Genomic DNA, 25,897 nt, shown 5'->3' on the forward strand with positions numbered 1-25,897 from the left:
AAATGTGAAAAAATGTGTGAGGCAAAGCCAGTCTATTAAGCCTGTCATAACCCAACCAAATCACCAAAGCAATATGGCATTATCAGCATTTAAGATTTTGCTGACTAATTAATAGCTAACCATAGCTATTAATTAAACACTAGTCAAGACTTTTGCATTTGGTCTGGCCAACAACTAAAAAGACTGATGGAATGCCAAAAAATGAAAGTCTAAAAATGGAAGTGTGATTGTAACTTTAATTAAAAAAACAAACAAACAAACAAAAAAAAAAAAACAAAGTGGCTGCTATATGTGAACAAAAGTGCTTAAGCTGTCCTGTGTATTGCTGTTGTTCAACACTTCAGGCCTTGCCTTCAACCAATTTCACACACAATAACTGATTGTGACTGGCTCGGTTCTCATGAAACTGCAAGGGCAGGATAGATGTCCAAAGTGAATGAAACTTCACTGTCTAGGCTGTCTGGCTGCCAAACAAGGGCAAGGCAGTTGTGTATACCTGCTCATTTCAAACAGGAAGCGATCAGCCCGAGCCATTCGCTCTGGCTCATATTTGTGCTCCTCCAAGATGTCAATGTCACTTTTTTCTGGTACAAACTTTAACAACTGTGAAGATGCAAGGGATTAGATGAGGCAAATATAAAATTTGGCGATCAGAATTACATTCACAGAATAAATATTATCTGTATTAATGAGGAAAGGTAAATTAAACCATGTTGACAGAGCAAGATATCATCCTTCTTGTTCATTCAAAACTGCCTGTCCAGCAATAATAAATTAAGCATTTGACCTCACCTGCTCTAGCATATCTTTGGCTAGCTCTTCTTTCTCATCCATTTCCAAGATTGCTCTCTTAATATCTTCATTGCTCATCTTTAACCTTAAAAGAAAAAAAATATATTGTGGGTAAAATAATGAAACACAATCTACATTTAAACACAAATCTTGCATTTTATTCACACATTAACATAACACGATTATCCAGTAAGAGGTTCTATAAAGTGGACCAGTATCCAGATTACTTAAAAATGCATGTCAACAAGACTGAGGACCAAGATATAATCTCTTTCAGACAGGTGGTAGCAGTGAATTCTCTAGATGGCTTTGGATTATTGCTGCCAACAGCCATTATAAATGGCAACAATGTTGCATAGTCTCATATTGCATAATGCTGGATAATTCCAGTTCAGATATAATACAATTCAGGAGAGGTTAAGGTTTATCTCTCATTTAATGTTTGATTGATTTACCTATCTTATTTATTTCAATGTAGTGTTCAACGTAATCATTCAACAGTACGTGAACATTATATTATACGTTCATTTTATAAACATTAATCAGTGATAACAAAACTGAATCATGAGAAGCAACCACACTCTGTCAGTAAACATCATTTTCTGTTCTTCTAATAATATTATTGAAGTAAAATCTAATATAGGTATAAGTTGATGTCCAACCAAAGTTACATACCCTACACAAAACAAAAGCAGCATTTCCTGAAAGCAGAAAACACTGGTTTGAGTCCTGGCCCTATGGGTACATGTTTTGAGATTTTTGAAAGACTAACAGTGCTGCAATGCTGTCTTTAAAATGATAAAGCATATTTAAAGAAACATTTGATTGCTAACATGATTAATACTACTGGTATGGATCCATACTTTGAAAGCAGGATGACACAGTTCTGTGCACGTCGACCATCGATGACTGACAGCTCCTTGACTTTTCGTGTGCTGACATACAAGTCATCCATAGAACCTATATCTTTCTGCAGACACAAAAAGAAAAGCTGATCAACACCCAGAGCTAACTCCATCAGAACACAAATGTAAAACACAGTGTAGTACAGTGCTCTTTTTCGGGAGGAACGTAGTGCAAATCTCATTGCAAATAATACAAATGTTTCTGAATTGAAGAAGGTTTATATGCACTTAAAAGCTGTGTTTCCAAAAAAGTAACATCACACAAATGTATGCTCATGATTTGACTTTGTTGTTATTTTGTTTATTTAAATTGTGAGGCAACAACATGTTGAATGTATAAAATACAAGTCCTCAGAATGTCATTCAGACCTCAGCTGCTCAATGAGATGGTAAGCTATAAAAATCAGGATGATGGAATATTGTCTCTTAAAATAATTGCCTAAGTCATTTTTTTACAAAAATGTTTTTTTTGCCTTAATCCTCTCCTTATGATGCTAACCACCTCTGGCAAAAATTGCCTACATCCTCAATTGAACAGATTATGCCATTCTACCCCTTCAGTACAAATTGCCTATGTCAAGAGTGTGTCACATGGTTCAGCTTTATGTGTTTCCTGAAAAATCTGAAAAAATTACTTATTTTAAGTGGGTCACGATATGGTATGGATGCTATCAATCAACATTATCAATAACTAATTAGAAAAAAAAAACAAAAATGTGAAAACACATGCACATGCATGCTTCAATTTGAGCCTCCTAAATTTTTCCTGGAGTTTTGAGAATAGCCAAACACTTAACTAAGTTATTTTCTTTACTATCAACACCAGTATTTCATTCAAATGAAAAAATAATGATTCAAAAGCTTCAGTATATGATGTTCATAGACACTTTGTAGAATAAAAGACAGTAAAGTAGCCAGTTTCCAAATTACACCAGGACAATGTTCCTGATCCAAAGCACGAGTAAACTTTAGCAAACTGTTGTGGAAACAGGAATTAAGTAGTAATATGTGTATGTTTCCCTAACGCACAGACACAGCACCTTTGAACATACAAAACAATTATTGACATTCATACATCCCAATATGTACGTAAATAAATCTTGTAAACAGAAAAAGACACAAGGAAAATACCTATTAATGAACATAATAACAATCGTCCCTGGTCACTTGCTGAGAGCATAAAGGCATTAGACAGTGCAACAAAGCTATGTTAAAGAGAAGCTGGAAGACCTTCATCTCACTTGCTTGAAGGATTGTTTAGTAAGCAGGTAGTTAGAGAGTGTGCAGAAACAAAAATTGAAAACATATGCAACAATAAACAATGAAAGCAGAAAACTGTAAGTGCAAGAAAACAAGCAAGTCATCAAGGGCTCATGAAATCTACATGAGTAGCTAAATTGTGTTTGGGTTTTAAAAGTATTTTCTCTCAAACATTCTTACAATAATCATGCTAATTAGATTTGTTAAGATAACATATCCTTCAGGGCACAATTATTTAGAAGGGTGCTTTAGAGAGAAAGATCCATGACAGTGAAAGTTTTGTTGTGATATGATCAAAGAAATATTTTCAAGATTAGATGAGTTTGACTCTTGCCAACTGAAACAAAACTAATAAGGCTAAGAAGATTGGGGGATGGGAGATAAAGAAGAGATGGGATTTTATACTGCTATATCAATTGAAAACATACATACAAAAAATAAAAAATGGTCAGCAATAACTCCCAGTAACCTATTACTCTGACTTTTCCTCTTTCATTTAAGTCTGAAAAGACACAATTTGCTTTCAGGTGTATTATGGATTTTAAAGACGAATGCACAGCAAATAAATCGGCATATGATGAGTACTATTGAAGCGATTACATGTCAATGTTTACATTTTAAGAAAATGTAGTTTAAATGTGATTACCAGAAGTTACACATATGAGCAAGTAGAATACGGCAGTTTATCGAACTGTGACCAATACTTTTACATGTAAACTTGTAGAGAAGTAATTTTAGAAAGTAATTACCATGCAGACTTATGATATGAAATTTATTTACAGGTATTGTTCAAATCAGCCTTTGGCTTATCATTATGAAGTTTTTGCTGCTTAAGTTAGTTTTACAAGAAATACATGCACGTACTGTGTATAATAAAGCTTCAACACAGTGATTCCTTTTGGCTCAAAGTTGAATTGCCTGCTAGCTCTTTGTTTTTATAAAAGCCCCCTAGAGGATAGATGCGGAAAGCCATGTCTATCAAAAGCATTTAGCAAAAGCTGCTAATATTTGCATGGAGCTGGGAGTGCTGTTACGACAACCAAACAGTTGAACCAAAAGTCTAAAAACAAAATCATATTGAACTGTTATTTTAAGCAAAGCATGGACTAGGGGTTTTTGTGATAATTTATTATTACCAAACACAAATACTATAAATCTGCATTTCACTGAAACCTTTCCAAACCTGTTGTCTCTGATAGGCTGAGAACATCTTCTCTATGTCCTTGAGGTCAAGTATCTTGAAAGCTTTTAGGTCATCAACGTCTTTCCAGATGGTGCCATTGATCACATTCTGAGAAATGGAGACATCAAAATTTTAACTTTGACAAAACTGCAAAGATCTAAATCTTCTTCTCTTCCCTTCAGCTGCTCTCTTCAGGAGTAGCAAAAGGGAAAGATTTTTTTTCGATAATGATTTATAATGCTGTTGTCAAATAAAATCACAATCACTCTGCCACAGTCACCAGCCAGCACTCCACCTGTGGTCACATATAGACGAAATCTCTGCAGACTGTCTATCACAGACTTTGCATTGGCAGTTACTTCTGCCTTGCCACACCCCAGCACACTGTCTTCATTAGATGTAGATATTGCAACAGAGTCGCTCAGCTCTGGACAACATGTGCATTTCACTGAAACCTTTCCACTAAGCCTGCACTTTCTACCCAGCCTCGACCATGGCTGACTGAACCCATCCATGCTCTGCGTTCTACCCTTAGAGCAGCGGAAAGAAAGTGGTACAAAACTGGCAACCCATTAGATCTCGAAAAACCTGCAGTCTCTACTAGCAACCTTTGCCACCTCTGTGACAACTGCCAAGAAGGCCTACTACAACGAAAAGATCGGCAACACTACAGACTCTAGGAAATTGTTTTCTACTTTTAAATCACTGCTTAACCCCCCCCCTCCCCTTGCTGCTACAGATCTTACCCCAGACAACTTCGCCACCTTCTTCACAGAAAAGGTAGCAAGCATCAGCAAGCAATTCAAAGATCCTCCCTCCGACGAGCATTCACCACAAGAAACCTCTACCACTGCTACAACACTCAGTACATTTACCCCACTCTCTGAAGAGGATGTCTCCAAACTGATCACTGAGAGTCGTCCCACTACCTGCCCGCTGGACCCTGTGCCCAGCAACCTGCTTCAAGATATCGCCCCATCAGTGGTTCCAGCGATAACATGCATTATGAACTCCTCACTGTTTTCCGGAACTGTCCCCTCTGCCCTCAAACAAGCAAGGGTGACACCTTTACTGAAAAAACCCACTCTTAATCCAGCACAGGTGGTAAACTACCGCCTTGTCTCACTCCTTCCATTCCTTTAAAAAATCCTGGAAAGGGCAGCTGCAAAACAGGTCACCAACTTTTTAAATCAGACTGGATGACTGGACCCAAAACAATCTGGCTTCAAAAGTGGGCATTCAACCAAAACTGCGTTACTGTCAGTAACAGAAGCTCTGAGGACTGCAAGAGCCGAAGGACTATCATCTGTCCTCATCCTACTAGACTTAACAGCTGCCTTTGACACTGTCAACCACAGAATACTCCTCAAGATACTCACATCCATGGGAATCACTGGTGCCGTCCACTCCTGGTTACACTCCTACCTCTCTGGCCGCTCCGTCAAGGTGTCATGGCAAGGGAAATTATCTTCAACTCTCACCCTCACCACCGGGGTACCCCAAGGATCAGTGCCGGGGCCCCTTCTCTTCGCAATGTACACCACCTCACTAGGAAATGTCATTAGAACACATGGTTTCTCCTATCACTGCTACGCCGATGACACACAGCTGCACCTCTCCTTCCACCCAGATGATGCCACGGTTTCGACTAGCATCACAGGCTGCCTCTCTGACCTTCTAGTGATTCCAGCTAAAGAGACAATTCATCACAACATCAGCATCAAGATGGACTCTTCCACAGTGGCCCCAAACAAAGTCGAAAAAAACCTCAGCGTCATGATCAACGATCAGCTGTCATTCTCCAACAATATTACATCAATTGCCGAGACCTGCAGATTTGTGCTGTACAACATTCAGAAAATCAGACCCTACCTGACCCAACAGTCGGCACAGCTATTGGTTAAGGCCATGGTCATCTCCCGCCTGGACTACTGCGATTCCCTCCTAGCTGGACTACCTGCTTGGGCAATAAAACCACTGCAGATGGTACAGAATGCTGCAGCACGGATGGTATTCACTCCAACCAAAAGGGCTCATGTTACACATCTGTTCATTGAGTTGAACTGGCTACCAGTAGCTGCCAGGATCAAGCACAAGGCCCTGACCCTGGCATTCAAAACCACCTCAGGAACAGGTCCAGCATATCTGAACGAAATGATAAGACCTTATGTTCCCGGCAGAGAGCTGCGTTCCTCTAATACGAACCTACTAGCAGTACCTTTTGCTTGCTCTAAGCGCTCTCAGGCAAAACTGTTCTCAGTTCTACTACCTCTGTGGTGGAACAAACTTCCGGAAGCAACAAGACTAGCATCATCTCTCTCAACCTTCAAGAAACAGGTAAAAACTTTTCTCTTTCAGGACTATATACTGCGCTGATGCTTGAGCTGCCCCAGATCAGGTTAGGCACCAAGTTAGGCTATACAGTATGTGTGTGTATGTGTACGTTTGTGTACATCTTTGTCCAAAAAAAACAAACAAAAAAAAAAAACAACTCACTAACCCAAGCTTACTGTTCTGTATATTTACTGTGCATCTTGTATTTGCAAGTGTTATTTGCAGTCATTATGTCCTCTATTGTAAGTTGCTTTGGATAAAAGCGTCTGTCAAATGCAATGTGATGTAATGTAATGTAATGTAAAAAAAATCATGATTGCAGAAATGTGCACATCACTTTAATGCAAGGTGATTTTTAAGTTAGTCCACAACAGATTAGTAGATACAAAGCATATGTCATGTTCCTCTCACCTCTCCCAATTTGGCCCAGTTGAAGGACTTCAAAGGATGAGAGGGCTGAGGAATGGACTTGTAGTGCAGGGATGTTACTGAGCTTAACGTGGAGGAGAGAAATGAAGGCAGGGAACCAAAACTGGGAGGAGCACCTGGTGGAGGAGGTGGAGCACCAGGTGGGGGAGGGGGCATTGGTGCAGGTGGGCAGCTGAAGGGCAATAGAGAAGGAGGTGGTGGGAAGCCAACCAACAGAGGGGGAGGCGGTGGAGTCACCAGGCTGCCTGGAGCAGGGGGGGTGCACTGGAAAGACACAGAGCAACCCTATTGGGAGAAGAAAACAAAATGTTTAGATGCAGTTGTTGCTTTAGAATTAAGATAATTAAAACAAGATACATTACCAAGACAAGTACTGATGATTTCTAACTATCCCATTCAGCTACAGAATTACTCACACAGCTGTGCCCCCAACAGCATACATCAGCACTTCACTGACTCTCCAACAGCATGAGGTAAGGGGAGTACTTTGCCAGGTGAACCAGAGAAAAGCTGCTTAACCCTACGGTGTTCCTGGCAAGCTACTTACTACTTGCTAACCAACTCTCAGAGATCCACACAAGTCTTCAACCTCTCCCTGATGCTAGCCACTGTCCCACCTGCCTGAAAACAGCCACCATCCCAGTCCCCAAAACAGTGACCTCAATAACTAGAGGCCCATCACCCTAACATTAGGGGTGATGAAATGCTTCGAGACGCTGGTCCTGCAGCACATTAAGGCCTGCATTTGATCCCCACCAATTCGGCTAGAGAAATAACCACCCTACTGAAAACGCCATTGCCATCCCCCTACACACCACACTAAGCCACCTGGAACAGCCTGGCAGCAATGTAAAATGCTCAGTGTTGAAACATCTTCACTCCGGACAGTGATAACCAAATTACTGGACCTGCACCTTTCACATGTGCTTGGATTAAAGATTTCCTATTAAACAACTTGTAAAGCTCGGCCCCCACTTCTCCTCTTAAGAAGGAACAAGGACTAAGACTATGCTCCTCTCAACATCAACAGCAACCAAGAGGGGAGTGTCATACTTCATGTCGAAATCCTCTAGTTGTGGCAACTGGATTTGAATTTATTTCACTCCTCATCCAAGATGCTTCTTCAGTTCTAATGACATGTGGGGAGTTTCCGAATAAAACCGCCATAACCCTGGCAGTTATATTCGGAAACTCCCCGCAGGTCATTAGAACTGAAGGGTGAAATGAGGGGTGAAAAGTCGTCAAGTGAAGAAATTAAAGTCCAGTTGCCACAACAAGAAGATTACGACACAAATCCACCATGACCTGGATGACTGAAAACCCTTACAGACATGTGTCATACTTCAGGTTCCTGGGTGTCCACATCAAAGATGAGCTCTTCTGGTCCACCTACACTAGGGCTGTGATAAAGAAAGAACAGTAGCAATTGTCATTCTTTAGGATACTGAGGAGGCAGAAGCTGCTGGTGTCCTTCTATCGCGCTACTATCAAAAGCGTGATGACATACTGTGTCAGAGTGTGGTTTGCTGGAAGCACAGCTGCAGGCAGGAAGGCTCGGCTCTGCAGTGGGTGATTGACACCCAAAAAAATCATTATCTACACCCTGCCCCACCTTGAGAAGATAGCTACCACCCCCACCTTAGCCGATCCAGAGATCTCCTCTCTGACCTCTTCCAGCCAGCACATCACTTGCTCAACCTACTCCCCTTGGGTAGGTCGATCAGAGCCTGCACCTCCAAGATGACAAAGTTTCTTTCCCATCCAAATGCCAACTCAGAGAAGCCACCAGAATCCTTGTTTTATTTCACGATACATACATAAAGATAATAACCCCATTCAAACCACAAATCAGGTGAGTCACCTATCTTATTTGTCTTCCAACAACCCTCTGCTTTCTCACAGATAATGGTCTCCATCATTGCATCTCACCAAAAACAACTTCTTCATCTCTTCATGGACAAGTTGACAACATGCACACCTTGCTAATGTTTTTTCATAATTTTCGCTGGGTTACCTAGCGGTGGGCGGTGCGCCCATCATTTTTAGAATAGCACTTATGGGTAGTGGCAGCCACGTTGGTGTCAAATGCTCATTCCACTCGTAAGTCAGAGCTCAGCCTATATCACAAAGCAAGAATTGACTGAGCAATGGCTTGTATCTCTGAAAATTTGTAAGCTGATGCACTCGTAAGTCAAGGTTCCACTGCATACCGAAAACTCCCCACAGTCTGTTAGAACTGAGGAAGCGTCTTAAAAAAACGGATAGAATGTCTTCAGAAAACTGAACAGGTCTACTTGCCAATACATTTCATGACAAAAACCATTGCCTAAATGACCTTCTCAAATACAAAGTTTTAATCCATTTGGTGGACTACCAAAAGCATACCAATTGTTTTCATCTTTACAATCTTATGCAATTACCTTATATTTTGGTTTGCTGTAAAAATTTAACTAGATACTTCATATCCTTTAAATACATCCAATAGTAATCTTAAGAGACACAGAGAAGGATGACTGCTGCATTTCATATAAAAACAACCATTTCTTACAGCTTTGCCATTGATACGTGTAGATAGGTCGAGAACTTGTTCCTTTGCTGAACGCAGTTCCGCAGCCTCATGGTGGAGTTTGTCCTTCATCTTGTTGAGTGTCTTCATCATGTCCTCTTTCTCCTGTGTTTTGGTATCACATTCCCGTTCCCTCCTCTCCAATTTTGCAAGCAACTTCACATGCTCTAAAAATTAACAGTGGCGAAATCAGCCTCAACTGAGATGAAAATATGTGTCCTGAAGTACTTCTATAGAACATTATGATGTCAAGCTGTAAGACACATTCAAAGACAAAGGAGAAGGCTCTCTCTCTCTCTCTCTCTCTCTCTCTCTCTCTCTCTCTCTCTCTCTCTCTCTCTCTCTCTCTCTCTCACACACACACACACACACACACACACACACACACACACACACACACACACACACACACACACACACACACACACACACACACACACACACACGACCAAATACAAACAAACAAGTGTGTACATAGATGAATGTATGCTCTCTTTGAAATACTTCACACAAGTTGTACCTTTCCTCTCCTTCTCAGCCTGGTCCCGCCACTGTTTTACTTCATTCTCATTGACCAGCCTGTGGGACAAGCCGAAAAAAAAACTTATGAAGACAGAACCTGTTCACAGCTTGAAACTGAACTGGAAGGGGGAGGGTCAATGAAGCAAGGGCAGCTCTTTGGGAAATGTATTGAGCAAGCTAATGAACTTAATGAAGTTAAATGCAGGCCCAAGAAGACACAACTCAGTGAGTCAATTCAGAGCCTCAATAAATATAGTGGCTTGTGTCAGAAGGGGCAGCAGTCCATGGAGAAAACTCCATAGACAATGATGTTTTTAGATAACATCCGTGTTTCTCTGCCATTATATAACAAATCATTGTGCAAACACAGGCACATTCGCACACACAACAGCAGAAAGAAAGAGCGAGAGATTGCATTCCTAGTATGTGTCACAGCCTTGTCAAGCTCCAGCAGGATGACCACGCCCACTTGCCACCCACAACCCAGCTCCCGGTCTCCAACTGATTAGGACTCATTTAATTGCCCAAACCTATCTTGTGTTCTGCTAATCACCTGCCTGACACCCTTTTTAAAGGATTTTAAAGGAATCCCTGAGATCAGGCATATGCTGTCTGGTCTTGTTGCCAAATAGACTGCTTGAATCTCTGTTTCCTGTATTTAGTTGCTGTTTTTTGTAGGGCCTTCAATAAATGCTAAGAAAGTGTCTTGAGTGTCCATAACAGCGGGGAAATAGTCCAAGTCGTACATGCATGCCCTGCAAACTTTTGCAGCATGCCAATGTTGCAAAAGTTTGTGCTGTCCATTGGCTGCTCACAACCCCAAAGGCTGTAAATCTAGGGGAAACGCTGGACATTATTGTCTTGTGATAACACGGACTTGTTAAAAGATTTTAGATGCATCCCTGTAATACGCTGTGGTTACAAGGAGGTGAGATACAGAAAGATTATTTTTCTGTAAACAATTCAGAGCAACTAAGCATATGGAACATGTGCAAGCAGGTTGGAAAGGGTGGAGAGATGCCAGGCGTAATATCATAGGGTATTGTCAACAATACTGAAGGAAAAGCTGTGCAGGATGGTGGTGAGACCAACAACGTTGTATAGCTTAAGGGCAAACTACAGCCCCTGAAATGTTGTTACAAATCAAATCAAACCTATTTTTACCTTTTTCCTGAAATACCCATGTTACCCCAATAGATGGTGCACTTTTTATAAACAGACCTTTGGAGTGTGGCTTATTACACACTCACCTTTTCGCTTTCCCCTTTTAACCCTTCTGCAAAAATTAGTGGATTACAGGAAAGAAAAGCGGACAGTGAGTAAGTTTTCCCACAATATTTTTTCATAAAAGTGTGATCAATGGCTGTATGCTTGATATACAAAGAAACTGCTGTGGTTTTCAAAAAATACAATACCAGCTGTCACATTGACACAAAGCATGCAAACTGTGCTTGTAAGCAGTCAACACAAATATGGGCAGCCATGGCTCAGAGGTTGACTGCTAATTTACAGGATCGCCATCGTTCCATCAAGAAACTGTGATTCAAGAGTCAAGTACCACTGTAACCGGTGGGGTACGGACCAAAACCATGACTTCACACCAACACGGAAAGAGTTAAAAAGATTTTACTGAGACCACACTAGGTAATCTAAGGAGATCAGTGACTTCAAAGTGGTGGTAGGTGAGCATATCCAAACTTAGGATGGTGGTTTGTGGGATGAATTTGGTGACAAGACAGATAAGAGAACAAAGGCCAAGCAGAGGACAAAGTGGTAGAAGCAAAAAGGGACGGGTTAAGAAAGGCTCTGGATGGTCATGGATGATTTATATAGGTTGGCAAAACAGAGAAATAGAGATAGAATGGACATAGAACAGGGTCAGATGAATAAAGATAGAGGGAATGTATTAACAGATGCTAGCCAATACAGTCGATACAAGATGTAGTCTACCTACGTGCCTCTACCTCCGCTCTTAAAGTTACCCTATGGAAAACACAGAATGCTTACTAAAGCCATCGTTCTTGAAAAGTTTACCACCATCTGTCCCTTTTTGTTCCTATTCTGGATACAAACCTGCCCATTACTTATTCATTACCTCCATTGCCTGCAACAACATGTCCATTGAAGTCTGCACCAATTTTCACTCTCACCTCTGGGGATATTCTTGCATCACTTCATCTAGCTCACTCCAGATATTCTCTGTCTCCTCTTACTCACATCCCACCTGTGGGTCATTGCCATACAAAACTGAGCATCACACCTTTTCAAGCTTTAGACTCACAAGTATATCTAGCAGTTTCTTCACCTCCAGCACATTCCTGAAAAACTCCTCCTTCAAGATAACTCGTACTCCATTTCTCTTCCTGTCAATGCCATGATAGCACAACTTAAAACCTGCTCCTAAGCTTCTAACCTTGCTACCTTTCCAACTTGTGTCCGGGACACACAGTACATCCACCTGTCTTCTCTTCACCATATCAACCAACTCTTTAGCCTTTCCTGTAATTGTCCAAATATTCAAAGTCCCTTCTCTCAGTCCCGGCCTTTTGCTTTTTCTCTTCTCTCTCTGCTTCTGAACATACCTTTCTCCTCTCCTTCTTTGACTTGACTTACATAAAATGGATTCCCATTTTCTTTGAATATTACTGCTTTGTTCAACAGCTTTTCCTGTCAATGTTTCCTTATACAAATTCTCTGTTATCAGTCTCTGACTCTTGCCTTTACTCTTCTCTCTCTGCTTCCAAACATGCCTTTCTGCTCCTCCTTCTTAAACCCAGTTGCCCAATTTCACTGGTACCCTGTAAGTTATTGGCACCAGTGGTGGTCGTTGTTAACCCCTGCCTTGACAGATGCGGTATGAATTTCTCGATCTTGTCAATTATCTAAGTACACATCCAAAAAAACACTCAGAGACATTGTTAAAGACATTCTAAGAGCAAGGCGTGGACAGTGGTTGGCCTGTCTACATTATGGGTAACTGGCCAATTATATTTGGTCACATGTAAAACCAACTGCTGTACAAGGCAGGCCTAACCCAAAAAGATAAATGTAAATCATGACCAGAAATCAGAGCTCACAACTGACAGTTCCTGCGAGAGCTCTGAGGCCAGTGCTCCCTTACTTTTCCTAAGACCATAATAAATGTTTCAACTGTGAACAGAAGAATCTGTTTTGTTCTTTGGGTTCCAACAAAAGAATCATTTCAACAGTCATAAAACACATGTTTCCTTTTTAAAAATCAATCACTGGTATGTTTAGCCAAGTTATTTTCTAACTTCACCTAAATATGACTGGCTTCACCAGCATGCCCACTTGCCACTATGCGATGGCTTTCACTTACATGCCAGTTCAAAATCAAAATATGACTTCCTCCGATCCTCTGAAAGACCCCTGATGCCATTTAACGTCACCTGCCAATGCAGTCATGTTTTCTACAACAAAAAAGTAAAAATACCAGAATATCTAGGCCACATTGTATTCAATCTGTTCTCTTTTTTGTTAATTTGCTGATTGGATATTGTAATCACAAAAGACTTTTCAAGATACAAGGGCATGTGTAAGCTTTGGAGCATGGAAGATCACTTTCAAGACAGGCAACATTTAGTGAACCTATGCTTATTACTCTGATTTACTAAATTTAAATAAATCCTAACCAGGAAAACCTGCAGCAGACCAATTGATAGTTGTCAGTGATTAACATGCTCCTCTGACTCAAAAAAAAAATCTACATTTCACTTACATGTGAATTGTGTTTTTAACACTGAAGTTATCAAGAGGGGCAATATCAGGGTCTTCTCCCTTGTCATCCTGCAGGACAATCTGTTGGAGGATCCTGTCTAGAAGCAGCCATTGCTGCATTCTGCTTCCACCACGCCTATCTATGTGAAATAAAAACACAATTATAAAAAATGTCAAAGATATTACTGATAAATTGAAAAGCTTCTTCAGAAACGCACCTTGAGAAGTCTGAGGTTTTCGCATACCTCATGAGTGAGAAAAAATTCCTATGCCTAAAATTAATTTTAATGTCGCAACCACATCTGTAAAAAGCTGTCCTGTAATTAATGATAGCTGGGTACTAAAGCATCAACAGCACATAAAAACATGAATGTGCGGCTACTCACGTGACATTTGCAGGCAGTGTTGGAGGATGGAAAGGAGGTATGGGTAGGCATCTGTGTGGATCAATTTCTTCTTGATCAGCTCAAATATGGCACTAGTACTCTTCGTATCCACGTGAGTCTTATGAAACGAATAAGCATGCTAGATTTATTTTAAGGTCTGGCCATTGTTCCGGTAACTTAATTTTGGGCTAAATGGCACTGCAGTATTTACATATTTAAACCATTTTGACAAGTATAAAGGATAAGTGTTAGGTTATCATTCAAGATTACTCACCATGTCAAATCTTTTGGCTAACTCTGTGTCGTCCTCATTTCGCACCATTTCAAAGAAATCCAAGTGCCTACAAAAAGGCCAAAAGAAACAAAAAGGTTACAAGGATCAACTGCTATGGAATTTTTGGTCACTGAATCATTAGTAGAGTGCTCCTGTTTCTGGATTACAAATCAAGTGTTATTCCCACCTATCCAAGGTTGCGTTCTCATGGTCTCGAAGCTTCTCAATGACAGGCTGGATACCCAACATTAAGAATTCATACCTTAGATGGAGGCGGAACTCAAGATTGTCCTGGAAATATATGGTGGAAATAATTAAAATAGATTATTAGATAAGATTTAAATGACATTATGAGGATGCTTTTTTCCAATCTTCCAATCTTTCCAAATCCAGTGTACCATACAACTTCACCATGACCTGGATGACTGAGAACTTCTGCAGATATACAATACTACCGGTACTTTTATTCACAGCTATGTACAATTAATTGTATTTCTTTTAATTCAGCTATTGTCCTAACTTTCATAATAATTTCTACAACAACCTTTACTTGGACTGATGTTTCGGCTTTTGGATATGACTTTTTGTCTTTCTGGTTGTCAAATAAAACACTTTTGGGTTATGCCTACAGGTAAACAATATTTTTTTTTGCATGACGAGGAAACTGCAAGTTGTCAAGTAAGCTCTAGCCTATCGAGGTCTATATTTAGTTGACTCCATATTGTATTAAATTTCTTCAATTCCAAATATATATCGTTTCTTGGATTATCTTTATCTTCTTTTCTGTCATTTTTAAAAATCATTGGGCTAGGATTGGGGTAAGTAACAATTTGATTGTCTGGTGAAACCTGCTTTAACTGTGCAACTGAAAATGAACAATTTCTGTTCTCCAAGATGGAATGATAAACCTTTAACACCTTAAAATTCAACATCAAACTGCCCAATCTTCACAACATAATAAAAAGGCAACAGATGTTTTTATGCAATAGCAATTAAATAACAGATGTTCAACTTCAGGACTTGAACTACTCTTGTGCCAGTGCATGTCTTCCCAACATCAGAGAAAATTTGCTTGTATTTTTTCTACTTGTCTCAAATCCAAAAGAGCTAATTGTGTCATATTTTAAAATATTTCAGGCTGACATAGATATAAGGCCATCTAAAGAGTGGTTGAGAAAACTAGACTCCCCTTACAAAAGACATAAGGGAAGAGAGAAAACAATTAATCTACAAACTCCTTTATGACGAATAATTATAAACTGAAAACTTACATATGGTATATTTTTCAACTCCGAACTTCCTTTACAAACTAGGTGTAATACAATAGATGAATTTATTCCTTACGATTTATGGAGACTACAATAATGTAACCAATTCCATTTGTGAAGTGTGAAGTAGCAATATGCTAAAGGTGCTTTAAGGTAGAGGGGGACTATGTTTAGAAAAAAAAGAGAAGGAAAACAAAACAAAACAAAAAAGCTATAAATAGCTGGAAAGAATAAACTATCCTTTACTTTAAAGTACATACAATATATCCACAAGCTATCTGTGTAGTTGACATGTGAAATGGTACAAGCAAAAAAAATCACAAAAGAAACCAAACCTAGTACATAACGAGACAATGATCAAAAAACATGTCATAGTTGTAAAGCTAATAGTGAATCCTCAGCATTGGTTAAACAAAAAGCCTGCTGAAGGGTCTTAATTTTCAAGTCCTTGACTGATTAAAACGTTCTCATTGTTAACATCACATGAGTGTTGGTTTTCACCTCCCCTGCTCCAGCATTGAGCACAGCATTGATGAAGGACATGATGGCTGTCTTGAGGTTGACCTCATCTCTGTAACGACCTGTACTCTTGTCCAGCTCATTCAGCAGCGTCTACAATCCAGGCAGGTGTTAGTAATTATATTTAATTAAAGTAATAATCAAAGACAAACTGATCACATAGCATCTGAGGCTATGTTAAAAGTAAAGTGTAATTGAACTGATGTTAATCTAGTAATCATGTTTAATTACCGTATTTTCCGGACTATAAGTCTCGTTTTTTTTTCATATTTTGGTGGGGGGTGTGACTTATACTCTGGAGCAACTTATCTGAAATAATTGAGCTCTCTTGCTCTGATGTGTGTGTGTCTGTGTGTCTTAAATATAACAGCGATCATCACACACACACGCCAAACAATCAAAATTCAGCGGGGGCGGGTCATGGTAGAAGTGCGTTGTGAAAAAAGATGCTACCAGCAACTTCTGTACCTATGAAAATTGATCATTTCAACATTCGCGCTAACTTATAAAAACAACTGAGAAGGGCTGAACAAAAATGGCACCGAAAAGAAAATCATATTCTGCAGGTTACACGCTGGAAGTAGTGAAATATGCAGCCGAAAATGGCGATCGAGCAGCAGAGAGAAAGTTTGAAGTTAGTGAGAAACTTGTAAGGGACTGGCGAAAAGCGGAGGTTACTCTTACTGAAATGAAGAAAACTAAAAAAGCTAATCGCGGGCTAAAAGCTAGCTGGCCACGGCTAGAGGAACGAGTTCATACTTGGTGCTTGAACAACGTGCTGCCGGGAGAGGCTTGTCAACAGGACAGTTGCGTCTGCCAAGGAGATGAATATAAATGACTTTGTGGGAGGACCTTCCTGGTGTTACCGCTTCATGCAACGCAATCGCTTCTCTATCAGAGCAAGGACGCCATCCTGTCGGGATCCAAAAAGGCTGGAATATTTGGAACTGCAAGTGACGATGACTCTCACGTAAGCGACCTACCGGTAGATGAGGAAGCGGCGCACTGTCTACCTTCGGAGTTGGCGGAGTTGTTCAGAAGTGACTCCGCAGAAGATTTCGTTGGATTTAGTGATCAAGAGTGACACAGATTGTTTGGTTGTAGCATGTGCTATATGCTATCGTTATTTGAATGACTCTCACCGTAATATGTTACCTTAACATAACATACCAGGCACGTTCTCATTTCATTGTTTATGCGTCATACTTGTTCAGCCTGTTGTTCTCTATTCTATTTTCCTTTTAAATTGCCTTTCAAGATGAAATGTCTATTCTTGGTGTTGTATTTTATTAAATAAATTTCCCCCCAAAAAATGCTACTTGTACTCCAGTGCGACTTATATATGTTTTTTCCTTCTTAATTACACATTTTATGGCTGGTGCGACTTATACTCTGGAGCGACGTATAGTCCGGAAAATACGGTAATTCAATTGTGGTGGGATAGGATAATAGAGTGCTCTCTGATCCCACCACTCCACCCCCTCCCTCTCCCTCTCACCCTGAAATATTTCTGAATTTAATCATAGTTGAAACCAACAAAAAACATCCTCATAGGCTCAGTCACTCACCCTTTGTGGTGTTAGCTTACCCTGAGGTATGATAATATACTGCAAACCCCACCTGAAGTCACCTGTTGACTATCTGACTAGCCAGAATGGTCACTTAAACACTTGAAAACACTTGAACCTCAACAAATCTGTGTGTCCTCACCTCACTTTTTTATGTGGATATAGCTATAACGTAACCTGATATCAAATGTTGCATAATGCCTTTTGCTGTTATCAAAAATGTTCTTGCATTTATTTAAGATGTTTTATGAAATATTTTGTCTTCCAGTTCTATAAACCCTCATTTGTCAAGGTGACTGACGTGTATACCTACCTGAAAGCGAGTCCTTTCGGCAGTGTATTTCTGGTAGTGCACCATAGCTTGCAATACTTTCTTGTGCCCATCAGGGACTAGACAAACTGCCCCAAGAATCTCCAGTACTGCCACTTTGGTCTTGATGTTTTCCATCTGTAGGCTCTGTGAGATGATGTTGATGCTCTGGGGGTGGGCCAGCACATGTGCACGGCCCTGAGAATTATTCATCAGTGCCTTAATGCACCCAATAATTGAGGTGTGGACACGACTCTCTGATGTTTCAAAGTCCATGCTAAGCAAGAAGTTGAGAAGGCAGATCAGGCCATCCAGCTCAATGAAGCGAGTGACAAACCTGGCACATGTTGGGATAGAAAAAAAAGACAGATTCAAATTTAGAAAAACAATGGAAAGATGTGTCAATTGTTAATAAACAATGGAATGACAAGTAACTAAGTACATCACCCTAAAATATAGAAAAAAAAAACGGACACAAAATTTTATGTTATTTGCAACGTTCATTATAGCTATTATAATTGTCTCTGGGTGATTTAACTTACAATGATCTGCTTCTGAATCCTATGTATATCCAAGACAGTGGCACGAGTAGTTGCAGGAGCCCTAGGCTTTCCCATTCACTGCAGTTTTTTATTGGATAATTCTCAATTCTTATGGAAAGCTACCCAGAACACACTGTAAGCCCACTGCCAGCAGACCACCAACCCCTCACACTCGCCTCCACTGTTGTCTACACAGCACTGAGCCGGATAAACCCATGCAAGGCTGCTGGTTCTCAGAGCATGCAGTCAACACCAGTATGAAGCTTGTGAACAACACCACAGTGGCCAGTCTCATCAGCCAACAATGATGAGAGAGCCTACAGAGAAGAGGTACAGCACTGAAAATAACGTGCTCCTCGACACCAGCAAGACCAATGAGCTCATTGTGGACTTCAGGGGGGAAGAGAAGAGTCACACATGACTCCATCTACAACAACGGGATGGCTGTTGAGCATTTCTCCAGCTATAAGTTTCTGAGGACCCACATCTCCAAGGACCTGTGCTGCACCCCCAACACCTCCTACCTGGTGAGAAAGCTCACCAGTGCCTCTTCTTCCTGAGGCCACTGAAGAAGAACCACCTGAACTTTTACCGCGGTGTGATAGAGAGCATCCTATCAAACTGCATCATAGTCTGGTATGGAAGCTGTTCTATCTAGGAGCGCAAGGCCCCTGCAGGAGGTGGTGAAAATTGGCCAATTCATCACAGGAACTTCCAGCCATTGATGACATTCAATGCTATCTGCATTGAGCTTGCAGCATTCTTAAGGACACCTCCCACCCTGTACACAAAGTGTTTTCCCTCCTGTCCCTGGGCAGGTTCTTCCAGAGCTGGGCATCTGAGGAATAGCTTCTTCCCAAGAACAGTGTCCACTGAATTCTTGCTGACCCCTACACACCTCTTACCACCTCTCAAATCCTTGTTCCTCCTGGGATCAAAGACAGTATTCAACTACCACTATACTACTTAACTGTCCTGTACACACACAAGGAGTCGCCTTGGAACCAAACATTCCTGGTTAAGATTCCAGAAGTCCCCCTAGCTTGTTAAGGTATTGTTAAGCAAGACACTGAACCCTTGGTGCTGCCCAGTAGCTCACTTCTGCTCATGATTCATCCATGATAGGTTCATTGTAGTGATTGAGTTTCGTTGATATTGTGCTGTATGTATGACTCAATGTGACAATCAAGATTTTTTTCTTTCTTCTGGAACACTAGTTTGGTAACCCATGGCAACTACTGTCCATATTTATATATGTACTAAAGCTCATTTCAACTATATTTTTGTAAAGCATAACTTATGATCTGTATATTTCTACTTGTACATTAAATGTACATATCCATCTGTCTACGACATTTAATACACATATCCAACTGTCAATAGTCCCCTATCTGTAAATCACTTGTGGCACCCAATATCATTACCCAATAATAATATACCATGTACATACTGTTTACAATTGTTTATATCTGCACCTACTACTTTGCACTTCTGGTTAGATCCTAAACTGCATGTCATTGCCCTGAACTTATGCATGTGTAGACATTAATAAGACTAAATCTAATTCAAATCTTATCCAAGCGAGGTTAACAGTTAGGCGGCAGAAGTTGACTTTGTAGGGCCTGTACAGATAGCCTTTTCAAAGCTTACTTCTCGCTAAGCTTGCTTACTCATCAGTAAGATGGAAAATTTATGACTTTATTTCATCAACAACAGATGGGGCAGCAGTAGATTGATCATTTTTAAGATATGGCTATATGAAAAAAAAAATCCCACATGTCCCTACCCATCACCCTTGCCAATCAACTGAGGTTATCGTCCCCCGTCCCCTTGCAGCTGTGACCACAGATCAGGTCAGGAGATAGCAGGAGAGACTCCACCAGAGTAAAGCTGCAGGTCCTGATGGCATCTCCCCCAGGATTCTGAAGACAAGCTACCCTCAGGTACTGAGACACCCCTATAACCTGAGCCTGGGCCAGGAGAAAGTACCGGAGCTGTGGGCCTGGTTCCCATGCCCAAGAAGTCGACACCATCAGACCTCAAAGACTATTGACCAGTTGCCCTCACATTTCATGTGGTGAAGGTTCTGGAGAGACTGGTCTAAGCCCACCTGAGGCCACAGGTGAGGTTGGTGCTGGACCCTCTGCAGTTTGCCTATCAGCCCCACTTAGGAGCTGAAGACACCCTCATCTACCTGCTGCAACAAGCTCATCTGAGAATCGTGTGAGAATCACATTCTTTAATTTCTCCAGTGCTTTCATCACATTAAGCTAATGCTGTTGGGTGAGAAGCTGCAGGCGATGGTTATCAATGTCTCAGTGATCTCCTGGATTACTTACTACCTGACAGGCAGACCAAAGTTTGTCTGTCTGGGCAGTGTTCTGTCTGATGTGGTGGTTAGTAATACTAGAGCTCCTCAGGGGACTGTGCTTTCTCCTTTTCTCTTCATCTTGTACACCACAGACTTCAAGAGTCATGCCACTTACAAAAATTCTCGGATGACTTTGCTGTTGCAGGGTGTATAGGAGGGGTAGAAGGAGGGGGACTACAGGACACTGGTAGACAGATTTGTAAACTGGACTGAACGGAGACCACTTCAGCAAGACCAGGGAGATGGTGATCGACTTCAGGAGGAAGATGGACATGCTGGCACAGCCTCTACAGATCAGGGGTGAGGTGGTGGAGATGGTTGAGAACCATAGATTCCTGGGTGTCATGATTGACAACAGAGTGGACAGGAGATCCAACACTGAGTCTGTGTAAAGGAAAGGCATGAGCAGACTACTTCCTCAGGAAGCTCAGATCCTTTAATGTATGCAGCAAAATGTTAGAGATCATTTATCAGTCTGTTGTCTCATCTTTTTTGTAGTTATTTGTTGGGGGAGCAGCATCACAACCAGAGACTCCCACAGACTAGACAGGGTCATTAGGAGAGCTGGCTCTGTGATTGGTCTCAGGATGGAGAACTTGATACCATGGTTGAAAGCAGGATGCTTAAGAAACTGTCATCCATCATGGACAAACTGGACCCCCCCACCCCCCACCTAACGCTGGATAGACAGTGGAGCAGCTTCTCCAGCAGACTGCTGCAGCTCCACTGTCAACGGAAAGATACAGGAAATCTTTACTACCTCACGCCATAACCCTACACAATAACTCACTCTAATCAGTTACTGCACTACTTCACATTGCCACTTTGCTCATTATTTATTCCTGTGTCTTGGTAAATGTGGAGAGACTTTCTTATAGATTATACTTTATAGTTTTACGCTTCAGAGTTTATTTATTTTACTTGTATTTTTCGCTAGCTTGTCACTCTCTTATCCTTGAATGTCTTGCTGCTGCTGCTGCTAAACAATTTTCCAAGCATGAGATCATTAAGTACATCTCATCTCATCAAAGGAGAACATCATCAAAGGACATCCCTGAGGGATCTTGAAAAAAATAAAGATGTCATCCAAATATGCAAAGAGAAACTTGCTGATTAGGTCCTTGAGGATGTCATTGACCAAAGCCTGGAAGACTGCTGGGGCATTGGTGAAGCCAAATGGCTTCACCAAGTATTTATAATGTCTGGTGGGTGTATTAAAAGCGGTCTTCCATTCATTATCCTCTTGGATGCGGACAAGGTAGTAAGCATTGCAAAGATCGAGTTTCATGAAGACCACTGCCCCCCGATGTGATTTAAAAGCTGAGGAGATAAGAAGAAGTGGGTACCGGTTCTTGATAGTAATGAATTAATAAATTAATACTTTATTGATCCCAAAGAGGAAATTCATGTGTTACAGTAGCAGTTGAGCTGCTGCAACAGGCTGCCTGGAGAAGATTCTGTTGTGGGAAGCTGAAGTGGGAGGGCGAGCAGACATCAGCTGCGGGAACTGGGCATAGGGGACTGCCCAGGAAGTTGTGAATTACTGTATCACCAGTGTAGTCTTGATTGTGCCCCCTCCATTTCCATGTGTGCATGTAGATGTAGTATACATGCCCTTTGTCCTGCGGTTGTTAGATATTTTAATCATTTTACTTCTGTGAGAAGAAACAACAAATTTACTAGGATTCGCTGTAACAGACAGCGGGAGCATCAATGGATGAGGCATCGGAAGAGTCATTAAAAACCAGTCGGAGATGGTTTGATCATTTTAAAGGGGGGGCTGGCATTTACTCTGTCACTTAATAAAGTTTAGTGATAAAGTGTAGCAAAGTGTGCAGGTTAATTTAGCAATACATTGTTGTCAGGATCTCCTCTCGGCAGCCGAGAGGAGATATGGCTGGGATTAATTCGCAATCGGTGCCAGTGGCAGCAGCTGCCGCTAATCAAGAGCCCTATAAAGGCCAGCGGCATGCCCTGCCCTGCCCCCTACCCTGTTACGACCGGACCCACCCAGCCGGCCGGTGTAACTCTGACCCAGCCCGAGATCCTGCCTTGACCCAGGTGAGCCACCAGACCCTGCATGTAGACCAGGACCCCCTGGTGGACCACCGGACCTTGATCCAGTATTGACTATGCCCAGGACCCGTCCTGCCTTGACCCTGCCTGGGACCCGTCCTGGTGAGACCCAGTCCTTCCTGCCGTCACCCTGCCCGGGGCCCGTCCTGGTGAGACCCAGCCCTGTGCAACTCTGTCTCGGGGCCAGGGGCTTACCAGCGACACCCTACCTGCCGTTCAATCCAAATAAAGCGCTTTCAACCCAGACTCCTGCTCTGAGGTGTGGTTCCCTGCCCGAGTCCGCCCCCGCGTCCCGTGACACATTGTAGCATCAAGTTGTGGCCAGCAAGTTAAGGGATAGAGCATGAAATGAAAAAGTCCCCCAACCTCCTCTGCCTATCTCCGATGATGCAGCATCTTTGCCCGATCTTTATGGTAAAGACACTAAATAAAACCAGTTTATTTCTTTACTTCTCTTTAATTATGAATTATTTTCTATACATTATCTGTTCAGCATTTATTCTTATCTAAAAACACATAATTAAAAGATGTGGTTTTGGAGGGGCTGTAATGGATTAATAGCATTTCAATTCATTTTAGTGGGGAAATTTAATTTGATATACAAGAAAATTGAGTTATGAATTTGGCCAGGGAGTGAATCAAACTTGTAAGTCAAGGGCCCACTGTATATTACTTTAGCTCAAGAACTTGGGGTGTTTTTGACTGTTTTTTCCATATACTATTTGTGCTGTGTTTGAGCCTAATAATAGATTGAAAAAGAGATAACAGTGTCTGCAGACAATCTACAATTACCCTAAACTAAAACCCTAATACTAATCCCAACACTCCTAATAGTCTACATCTGAACAGACCTTTTGAGTGTACTTAAAACATTCAATCATTCATTATCGACAGCTCATCCTGCGCTCAGGGTCACAGGGATACGAGAGCCAAAAGCCCAGTTCTTGGGTGAGGGGTACACCCAGGAATGGTTGCCTGGGCCACATATAGATGAACTACTATTCACTCTGTCATTCTATTATCTGGGCAACCTTTCAATTAACCATCCATCCATTGTCCATTGCTTATCCTACTCAGGGTCGCAGGGGATGCTGTAGCCTATCCAAGTTGCCATCAGGTAAGAGGCGGGGTACACCCTGGACTGGTCACCAGTAAAGTGCAGGGCTACATATAGAGACAGACAGACATTAACTCTCTCATTCGCATATCTGGGCAATTTTCCTATTGTTCCAGTTGCAAGTTTTTGAACTGTGGGAGGAAAAAAGAAAACCCCATGTAACATGCAAACTCTATACAGTAAGGCTCCCTGTGGGAATCAAACAAGGGTCCACTTTTTTAATGCACCACTGTGCCGCCTACTTTGATAAAACTGTTAAATAAATTAAATATCCACATCATGCAGTCCATTTTCAAAGGAGCAGACACATGTTGTTTAAAAACTGCCTCTGCATTTACAAACGTTGCCCAGGACCTAATAACAACTGATTATAATTGCCTGTTTTTACAAACCCTGTTGCAAACAGATTAATTTGGACTGAAGAAAGAGTAGAGGCATGTGTGCCTAAAGGCATTGAGAGAAGAGGAAAGGCAAGGGTTTAGTAATCGGGGTGGTGACCTTAAATGTTGGTACTACGACCAGTAAAGCTGGAGTTGGTTGACATAATGAAGAAGCCAGAAGGTGGACATACAGTACATGTCCAGGAGACATGTTCTGGTAGAAATGCTAGAGGTCCCGAAAAGAGTGACGTGTCTGAAGCTAGAAATTGGAGGTGTGATCTTCTAAGCTGCTAGTGGTTTGCCCCATGTGTAGGATGGGTGTTAGAATAGGAGGAGAAATTCTGGACAGAGTTATTAAAGTTATGCAGGGTAGCCCAAGAGGTGAGAGATATGGAAGCTTCTTGGAGAGGTGTCAGTAGTTTCTGAATAGGTCTGTCAACAGGATCTTAGAGAGTAGAGGAATGTCAATGGAAGGGATTAGAAGTGTGCTGGTGAGATTTTTTCAAGAACAAGGGAGATGTGAGGAGTTGTCGCAACTGCAGAACATTGATGTTGGGCTGAAGGCCTGTGAAATGGAGTTATTGTAAAAGGCAGAAGTAAGCATTTTTGAGAAGTTGCCAAGAAAGAATACTACAGATACAGTATTGAACAATAGCAACAAATTTTCCTATTGGCCACAGCAAATCAACCCCCTCCATCTAACCCTAATTCTCTACATTCTCTAAAATCCAACTAACATCACGTCCTCTTTTACTACATCCATAAACCTTGTCTTCGGTCTTCCCCTAGGCCTCCTGCCTGGCAGTTGCAACTTCACCATTCTTCTTCCAATATATACACTAATCCTACTTTGTACATGAAAGAACCATCTCAGTTTGGCTCTCTGACCTCATCTCAAAAATATTTAACATCTACAGTGCAGTATCGCTGAAGAACTCATTCCTGATCCTATTCAACCTCATCACCCCCAAAGAGAACCTCAACATCTTCATCTCATCTATTTCCAGCTCTGCTTCCTGTCTCTTCCTCAACATCACTGTCTCTAAACCATACAGCATTAATGGTCTCACTGTCTTTTATAGCTTTCCTTTCCTTTGGCGGGTACTCTTTTACTGCAGATTACCCCATACACTTTTCTCTGCCAGTTCCAACCTGCTTGAACCTGTTTCTTGTTCGCAGTTGACAGTTGGCCCAAAGTACTTAAAATCCTCCACCGTCTTTATCCCCACTCCCTTCCTTTTTGGTCCCTGTTAACCTGTCTTGCTGCAACTAACCTTCAGTCCTCTTCTTCCAGGGTCATACCGCCATATCTTTAGATTGTCCTCCACCTGCTCCCTGCTCTCACAACAGATCAGAA

The 25,897-nt window shown here is 41.4% G+C and overlaps 1 protein-coding gene across 1 annotated transcript in view; it reads right to left on the reverse strand.

The window, feature by feature from the left end:
* The window catches only part of daam2 (dishevelled associated activator of morphogenesis 2), a 136,585-nt gene that overhangs the window by 38,660 nt on the left and 72,028 nt on the right, over positions 1-25,897 (reverse strand). Inside the window, exons 6-18 of the mRNA XM_086146706.1 lie at positions 18,058-18,391; positions 16,159-16,269; positions 14,577-14,680; positions 14,390-14,456; positions 14,116-14,233; positions 13,731-13,869; positions 9,990-10,048; positions 9,452-9,636; positions 6,886-7,188; positions 4,141-4,248; positions 1,656-1,762; positions 793-877; positions 497-603 (exon numbers count right to left, since the gene is read on the reverse strand). Coding sequence (XP_086002832.1) covers positions 497-603; positions 793-877; positions 1,656-1,762; positions 4,141-4,248; positions 6,886-7,188; positions 9,452-9,636; positions 9,990-10,048; positions 13,731-13,869; positions 14,116-14,233; positions 14,390-14,456; positions 14,577-14,680; positions 16,159-16,269; positions 18,058-18,391 — 1,827 coding nt within the window. The remainder of the gene's footprint in view (positions 1-496; positions 604-792; positions 878-1,655; positions 1,763-4,140; positions 4,249-6,885; positions 7,189-9,451; positions 9,637-9,989; positions 10,049-13,730; positions 13,870-14,115; positions 14,234-14,389; positions 14,457-14,576; positions 14,681-16,158; positions 16,270-18,057; positions 18,392-25,897) is intronic.

The sequence above is a fragment of the Fistularia commersonii genome, chromosome 1 (genome assembly GCF_037954325.1).
Source record: "Fistularia commersonii isolate RoL2024-O1a breed Wild chromosome 1, RoL_Fcom_v1.0, whole genome shotgun sequence".
NCBI classification, from domain to species: Eukaryota; Metazoa; Chordata; class Actinopteri; order Syngnathiformes; family Fistulariidae; genus Fistularia; species Fistularia commersonii.